The sequence below is a fragment of the Mytilus trossulus genome, chromosome 2, assembly GCF_036588685.1.
Source record: "Mytilus trossulus isolate FHL-02 chromosome 2, PNRI_Mtr1.1.1.hap1, whole genome shotgun sequence".
Classification (NCBI taxonomy): Eukaryota; Metazoa; Mollusca; class Bivalvia; order Mytilida; family Mytilidae; genus Mytilus; species Mytilus trossulus.
Window position 1 is genome coordinate 41,222,981 of NC_086374.1, and position 9,202 is coordinate 41,232,182.

General features: G+C 31.2%; 1 protein-coding gene across 1 annotated transcript; it reads right to left on the reverse strand.

Moving 5' to 3' along the window:
• Positions 1-668: 668 nt before the first annotated feature.
• On the reverse strand, positions 669-7,559 carry LOC134707259 (putative peptidyl-prolyl cis-trans isomerase dodo). Its single transcript, XM_063566870.1, has 3 exons — positions 7,448-7,559; positions 6,084-6,275; positions 669-3,744 (listed from the first exon to the last, which is right to left on the reverse strand). Exons 1-3 carry the CDS (start codon positions 7,494-7,496, stop codon positions 3,524-3,526), a joined length of 462 nt encoding a protein of 153 aa, XP_063422940.1. The 5' UTR covers positions 7,497-7,559; the 3' UTR covers positions 669-3,523.
• Positions 7,560-9,202: the final 1,643 nt, after the last annotated feature.

The window sequence follows — 9,202 nt, forward strand, 5'->3', positions numbered from 1 at the left end:
AATAAATAAGGAATGTGTCCATGGGTAGTCGATGATGCCACAGCTTGCATAAAACGTTATAAAGGGACAGTACTCAAGAACTGTAAAAATGATTCCACCCAAATTTGTAGTTTATCCGAGTTTTGTGGTAATAATCATTGTGTATATGTTTCATAACATTCAGTTCAGGCAAACAAGTTAGAGGACAGAGGACAAGGGAAAAACCTGATGCCCCCTCCGCTAAAAATCTTAGAACAAAAAATATTGGCAAGTCATACACATTTTGGTATGACTTTTTTTGTGAAAAGAGTTTTAACTGTTCTTTTTTTTTAAATTCACCTATCGTGGAACACCAGCACTCTATTTACATGTAACCTGCATAAATTTATCGAAATGAAATTGCAATAGTGAATAGTGTATATGTTGAGATTTTCTCACTATGTTGAAGACCCATGGCTGGCCCCTAAACAAATATATACTAGTTCAGTGATAATGAACGCCATACTAATTTCCAAATTGAACACATGAAACTAAAAAGTGCATACCAAGGACAGAAATTCTAACATAGCAATCACATCCAGCTACTTGTAGATATATGTCTATAAAGAATTAAAGCAAATATATAGACTTTTGGTAATATTGTGTTTGGTTACAAGATATAATATAATATTGATTAAAAAACAAACTCACAGCATTTCAATTATTTATTCTCTTATTATTCCACATATTCCAAGAATGTATATTTGCACATAGAACATGACATTTATAATGTTACAAGAAATTAAACGTAAAAGAAAAAATTAATGTTGTTCCTTAAGGTCAAGTTACAGTAAATGGGCTATATCACAGATTTCAGTAAAATTTGGTATACAACTCTGGCTCGATGAACTTCAACTGAAAATCGAAAAAATAATGCATTTATCTCAATAATCATTTGAAATATTACTGATTGAATTCTTACAAAATGGGTGAACATTTGTATAGAAAGCACATAAAATCGGCGAAAACCCTTCTAGAATTTGTCTTAAAATCGCCAAATTTCTAATTCTACTCCATAGACTTTTCTTAAAAAACTATATGTTGTTGATACATAAATTTCCGTTATAATGATGCAAAATAAAAATAGGGTCACCGACTTCGTTTTTACGGTATACATCATTCAAGGTTGCGTTCTATGTGAAAAAATCCAACAAAACGTCGAAATAATCGTAATGTTATCGCGTTGCAGGCCGTAGAACGTTGATTTTTGACATTTTTCACTACCAACAAGGTAACAAATTGATTGTTAGACAAAAAACGAAGTCGGTGACCCTATGATTATTTTATATCATTAAAACAGAAATTTATGTGTCAACAATATATAGTTTTTTAAGAAAAATCTATGGAGTAGAATTAGAGATTTGGCGATTATAAGACAAATTTTAGATGTTTTTTCTCTGATTTTATGTGCTTTCTATACAAATATTCACCCATATTAAAAGAAATCAATCTGCAATTTTTCAGATAATAAAAGAGATAAATGTATTATTTTTTTCGATTTTCAGTTGTAGTTCAAGGAGCCAAGGTTGTATGGAAATTTTTAGCAAAATCTGTGACGTAGTCCATTTACTGTTCCTTGACCTTAAACAACTTATATCAAGTACTACAAATCCTTTTTGTAGCTTTTTAAATGCAAACTAATGAAATCAAATATTTCTATATCATATGAAATATCTAGTTTTTTCTATTCAAAGTTTACACAATCATCTCCCATGTTGAAGCTGTACAGTGGCCTATATTTTTTTTACATCCACTTCATTTGAACTATGGAAGATAATTGTCTCATTGGCAATATTTATTTTTGATAATCATCTATACCTCTGAAAGTATATTGCGTTTAGACAAACGTTTTATCAAAATATTCACCATTAAAGAATTGCATCATTTAGGAATAAAAATTGTTCTGATCCAGCAAAAGAAAAAGACATTCCATATCAAAATTGAACAAATTATAAAATTAAAGAATACTGTTTTAAACAGGGTTAAATAAAAATAGTATTACAGATAGTGAACACACATGGCTCTTGCAGAAAAGCAACAATAAAATCAACTTTTACATGATTGTTTTCTTGAAATCATCAGATGTACTTAGTCTGGTATCAATGTTTGCCAATAAATAGCTCTCAACAATGAACACATTTAAATAAAGTAATTGCCTACCCTCATATTGTACATGAGGTATATTCTGGAATCTTTTGTAATACTAATAGAGAGTGTGAGGTACTTTTATAAGCCGGACATGGCCATTTATTACTAATATAACTAACAAACAAAATACTCACATAACACAAACTACAGACCATAGATACCACGATTATTTATAAAAGAGAAATAGCACATGCTAAAAGTAATAAACTTAATAGAATTATACTTCAGTGAAAGGAACTATTACTTTTATACAATTTTCTTGACATATTTGATGAGGGTTGTTTCCTTTAAAAGAACTTCTGATTGAATCAAATACCTAACGCTTGTAACTTTCAATTTCTCGTTGTTCTGTATAATATTGATAATGAAAATGAAAAACAGTACAGATTTTTTCATACCAATTCAGAATTTAGACAATGAATGTTTTTTCAGTGATGTCAACATATTTGTTAATCCAAAACTTATTCAAAAGATGAAGAGACAAAAAAAGAATAGTAAAAGCTGAGCAAGAAATCAGAGATTTGCAAAAGTAGTTAGTGATCTGAACTGCTCAGCTGTGCATGTGTCATTATTAAGAAAAAATCTATCTTCTCTTTGGATTGTTATTTGACTTATTTGATCAGAAAACATGTTTTTGTGAAATTTTGTCTGGTCATAAATGCACATTTAAAGATTTTAGTATCTTCATTGATGAAGTCTTCATAAGAAAAGAAAAAATTGACAAAAGAATGAAAATTGATTAATTTGACATTTACCTAGATTTATCAAGATTTTAAATTGTTACATGCATGCATATTGACTTATATTATTGGTTATAACATATACACAATGAGCAGAGGAAAGTCACTGTAATTAATTTTTATGAGCACTTTTAAATATATGGGTATTACTGGTAACAAAATGTCTTAAGATTTGTGTGGCACATACATGTATATCACCTGTACATGAATATTGCAATAATTAAAATAAAAGAAATGACAGGTGTATTTTATCCCATTGTACCTATAATATAAAGTATTGTCTACATAACTATATCAACAATGCTTGCTTGCTTGAAACCTTTTCAATTTAAATCTTACTGTCTATATAAATTAAAGGTGTTCCTGTTGATTGTACCAGAATGTAGTCGAATTAAACAAGATCATGTTTTTATAGAGACACATATGCAAATATTAAAGTACTGATGATTGATGACAATTCTCAAGATAAAAATTATACAATCTCCAGTTGTAGTGTCAATCATTTTACAATATATCTTTGTTTAAACCTGCAGTATAACTATACACAGATGTCTTTTTGTACAACATTAACAATGTATTAAAGATTGACAAATATCTACAAATATAAGAAGGAACACTTAAGCAGTTCTTAAAATAATATGAACTCCTGAATCTGTTGAGATTATTTCACTCATTTCTCCGATATCTAAACTATATGTAGCATCTTCAAATGGTTTCTGCATCTGACCCCTACCAAACGGTCCAAGATCACCACCACGCTTTGCTGAGCTACAATCACTGTACTGTGAAGCTAGTTCTGCAAATTGCTTTTCACCAGAAACAATTTGTTCCCTATAGCCTAGAAGAGAAAATAATATTGAGTCATGTACATTTCTTACTATGTCAATGCCTGAGATATAGATAGTGACAAGAATGTACAAGAAGAACAGCAAAAGGTCACCAACAGGTCTTCAATGTAGCGAGAAATTCCCGCACCCGGAGGTGTCCTTCAGCTGGCCTCTAAACAAATATATACTAGTTCAGTGATAATGAACGCCATACTAATTTCCAAATTGTACACAAGAAAACAAAATTAAAATAATTTAAGACTAACAAAGGCCAGAGGCTCCTGACTTGGGACAGGCGCAAAAATGAGGCGGGGTTAAACATGTTTGTGAGATCTCAACCCTAAAATCTACTTTGACCAAAAACTACCTGAAGCGGGACAGACAGATGGATGAAAGAGCGAATGCACAGACCGAAAAACATAATGCCCATAAATGGGGCAATAAAACAAATATATTTCATTAACAACAATTCATTAACATTGCATTGCAATCCCCTATATTTAATCAAGGACATAGTTTTTAGTTAATTATGAAATTTTATCTTCAAAAGTAGTCCAATCTCACATCAATACAAATAAAGATCTATATATGTTCCAAACCATATGAGTATTTGGACTGTATACGTATACTCATATGGTCCGACAAATAGGCGTACGGTCAGACCATATGAGTCTACACGTATGGTCCAGTGCAAGCTGATTATACATTTTATTGGATCATATGGGTTAAATTTTAACAAACATTTATCACAATCTTTATTTTAAGTTTTACAAATTGGTTTTATTACAATCAGATGGATAAAATGAACAAACGAATAATTGAAATTAAATATTTGTTTAATTGTATATCTGAATCCTATTTTGGTACTCTCGCCAATGTGACACAAGTTACTTTTTATTTTTTACATTATCATGTTTGCAGTTCATGCATGTTCCTTTGCATTTTTTTATAAAGTTGCTTAATAGTCTAAAACAATTCTCCTCCCACATTATGTTTACTTTTATATCTTCAATTTCAGTGATCATAATCCTCAATTAATGCATTACAGGTCGACATGCTAAATACAACAGATTCTAAATTACAATTAGCATTATTTAAAAAAAAAAGTTAAAATATAAAGTTTTTATTTCAATTAAAATTGAACTATTTTATTTTAATTTGAGAGTTTAAGTTATGTTGTCTGTTATATGCATTTGTATCTAATAAACTTGACCAACTTCTTAATATAAGTCAGACCCACGTACGGTCCGACCGTATGAGTATTTTGAAAAAGTCTGCATAGAGTCCAGACCCTACGCATACGGTCTAAATACTCATATAAGTCAAAATAATACTGTTTTTCAATGGTCAAGTAGTATTGTTGCATGTGCAAAGATGGATGAAGACATTAAAAAGAACATGAGCTGAGGTCTTGCAATAATTCTATGCATCAAAATAACTTAGACTCATTGACTATTGCTAATCATGCTAATGTTACATGTATTATTTGAGAAATGGATCTACAATGTAATAACTAATCACAAAATCTTAACATTGACCAATAACACATGAGAATGAAGACAGATGAACCAGTTTTCCTGCCAGACAGACATGAACACCTTGCTATCACTTTATAAACCAATAGCATTTTATATATATTGTTTATACTTTTTTGTACGTCCTACAAAACTGATGAACCCTCCAGGTCAAATGGAAAATGATCACACAAACTGATGTACCAAAAGATAAATGTTTTCACTCAGGTATCAATTAGAAATTGTCTCTATGGTATTGTTTAAACAAGAATGTGTCCATAGTACATGGATGCCCCACTCGCACTATCATTTACTGTGTTCAGTGGACCATGAAATTGGGGTCAAACTCTAATTTGGCATTAAAATTAAAAGATCATATCACAGGTAATATGTGTACTAAGTTTCAAGATGATTGTACACCTTGACCAAAAGCTTTAACCTGAAGCGGAACAGACAGAAGGACTGACGGACAATACAATACATATGTACCTACCCATTAAACTAAGAGGCAAAATATGCATATCATTAACTACATACATGTAATGATGATGTACATGTCCAATATGGAAAATTTCATGTTCATTTTCAGTAAATATTCAACTGATGTACAAAATAAAGTTCTACCTATAAACATGATAAACATGATAAACAGAATGAAAGTTTAAATACACAGACAATTTAAGTACCTTATAAGTTGAAAGATGAACAGATAGATAGATTGAAATGGGCTGACAGGGTTAGATTAATATATATCTAACTTTCTTCAAGGTGACATTAAAGTATTTGTCTAAACACTCCATATATATAATGTACAGTATAAGCATGATAAGATTTACCCTCAAGTATTTTTATAGCTTCTTCTTTTGATCTGGTGATGTTTTCTTCCCTCCATGATGATGGTCTTCTAGAATCTCTATGCTTGACAAGTAAGTGTGAAGCCTGAACAGTTGCGCTTTGCTGTTTGGCAGGGGCTGTAGGCATGTCCCATTGACTTTCTTTTGTGTAAATATTCAAAAAGTACTCCTTATCTGAATAAAAAAGAATTGACAATTACATTAGACCCTGTGTGATGCAATTTAGAATCCTCTTATGCTCAATATGCTACTGAGGGATCCCTGTTAATTGGTTTTACAACCGCTTATATAAATATGTGTACAATACTTTATGAGATATGTTTTGGCATTGCATCTCTATTAGTATTACTACCCAAATCATTGAATCAAAGATTGAAGACGGATTAAACTTACAAAGCTTGTATTGCCTCTTTTAAGATTATTTTCTCCAAAATCAAGTATTGATTTATAATTATAAATAGTGATTAAAATTATTATTCTAGGTTTTTGCTGTTGTTTCATACATGATGTGTAACAGCCAATACCCCCTTGAAGACTGAAACTTACAGGCAAGAGTTCCATACTGTAGAATATGAACACAGTCATGACAGTTATAGACTACAGTTTATTGTGTGGGGGTTAAAAAGGGAACTTTTTTCCACTTGAAGACAATATTATACATGTGTATATCTTCTGGATAAAAAAAAAGGTTAATAGTTTGCTTTAATTCTTCAGTCCTCATCATTCTAAAACATATATATCAAACATGACTGACTTTGACTAAGTCAGAGCAGTCAGTGAGTAACTAAGGTGGGTCTCATTGGGGTCTAAGCCTGACATGGGATTGCAGATTTTTTTGGAAGCGTGACACGTGATAGTAAAATTATTGTACAGTGAAAGCGGGAAATGAAGTCTAGCGGGACACTGAAAGAAATGAGAATTGCTTACATACAGTGCAAGTGGGATATGGGAATCTGACTAAACAGTAAGCGGAATCCGGGATGAGAACCCCTAATGAAACCTCCACTAAGAGACACCAGAGACATATATACATGTCTCTGGTGAAAATGACTATGAGGTCTAATCAAGAAAATTATTGGCAGTACTGCCCTTAATTTAAACTGAACACACTACATGACAGTCTGGCATTTAACATAAAATAAATAAAAGTTTTTTTATCTCTGTAAATCTATCCCTGGTTTGGTGTTTGTTTCATTATTATTATCAGTTTTTGATGGTCAGTAACAGTGTTTCACTGTATGGGGCCGAGAATGAGTGTTAGTGCAAGTTTCATGACTCAACGTGATTGGGATGATCGATTTTAATATAAATGATAGTTTGCTAAGTTAAATTTTGTTATAAATTACTATTTGAGCGACTTATTTTCCTTTCCCATCCTTCTGGAACGTCTGACATCGTGCCGATTGAAAAATAAAAATGTGGAAATAGCGGCTTGATCAGGGTTAAAATGTGCTTAAAATGGAGAGTCAAATACGTAGAACAACCGCGGATAAAACTATGTGTATATTCCGTATATTGATCAAGTAAGATTAAATCAAATCAAATCAAACCAAATCAAATAATTTTATTGGTGTAAATTCCTATTCAGAAATGATACCAGCCGACATTTACAAAATACAAATACAAAAATAAACAAACAAACAAACAAAAACAAAAAAAATAACAAACCAAACATATTTTCTCAAAGATAAGATATACATATTTTTAAATTTACATTGCGTGGAGGTGTTATTCATACAATAAATAAAAATCAGTCAAGCCATTACAATTAGCTTTAATACTATAAAAGCTCTTAACAACATTATGTTTGCTTTAAATGAATGTTCAAATCGTACATATCGCTTATTCCAGCTACAATTACAGTACTAATGTCCGTATCATTACTTTTCAAAATGAAACTGGACTTATCTTGTTCACACATATTAGCAAAAGATGGAACTATATCACTTAAATTACAAAAGAGTACATTTCTATTAAGTTCTAACGCTTTACATTGAATGAGGAAATGGGGCTCATCTTCAATTCCATCCTTACAAATTGGACAAATTTTCTGTTCTAAAGGTGTTCTAGTATATCTACCAACTTCTATTAGTAATTTATACTATTACTAATTCTGATTTCAAGTTACCATTTTAGAAATAACACTTTCGTTAAGGTCCAGTAGAAGATATTTTTCTAATTCAAAATTATTTTTAACTTTGCGATATGTTCTTAGTTTATTACCATGACTATTACCATTATTAGAGTCACAAAAAAGAGCTTGTTTCCAGTATTTTATAAATTCCTCTTCTAATTTCTTTTGAAATGAAAAAAGTAATTTTTTCTTTGACATAGTATTTTGATTTTCCCAGACATGCTGAAAACCAAGATAACTTAATAACACTTTTTATTTACTACAAAAACCATTAGGAAAGTTTAAGTTTTCATTGTATGCTTTCTTTACCATACTCTCACTGTCCATATTAATGATATGAAGCCAGAAGTTAATTGTATTTTTAAGAGCTGACAATGAAAGCGGGAATAAACCTAATTCAGAAAGTACAGCATTATTAACAGCACCTTTATTTACACCCAATAAAAATCTAGCAAAGTTGATTTGAATTTTATTTGGACTGAAGTTTGCATAGTTTGACTCGATGGAAGTATTTTGTTTCACTTAACTAATAGTAGCCCAAACTTCACTGTTATATAATACTGAACAGAATATATGGTTAACGCATGAATCAAAAAGCTTTAAATGTGGTAGTAAATTCATCTTTTCAGAAATTAATAGTTTTCTAATACAAAATATAGCTTTGCTAGCCTTTTTACATAACTGATCAATTGCTGTAGTAAAAGATCCAGATGGTTTAAAAATTATACCTAGATACTTGTATTCTTCAGTGGGGGTCTCATTGGGGGGTTCCGATCCCGGATCCCGCTTAACGTTTTGTAAGATTCCCGTATCCCGCTTACACTATGTACGTAAGCAATTCTCATTTTTTGGTCATTTCCCGGGTCCCGCAAGACCTCATTTCCCGTTTTCACGCCACAATAATTTGACTTTCACGTGTCACGCTTACAAAAAATCGGCAATCCCGCGTCACGCTTAGACCCCAATG

Coding starts and splice junctions, on each gene's coding strand:
- LOC134707259 (XM_063566870.1), bottom strand. CDS start 7,496: ATGTCAGACGTTCCAGAAGGATGGGAAAGGAAAATAAGTCGCTCAAAT. Junction 6,276..7,447: donor GAAAATAAGTCGCTCAAATA/GTAATTTATAAC, acceptor TTTTTTATTCAG/ATAAGGAGTACTTTTTGAAT. Junction 3,745..6,083: donor AGCTATAAAAATACTTGAGG/GTAAATCTTATC, acceptor TTTCTCTTCTAG/GCTATAGGGAACAAATTGTT.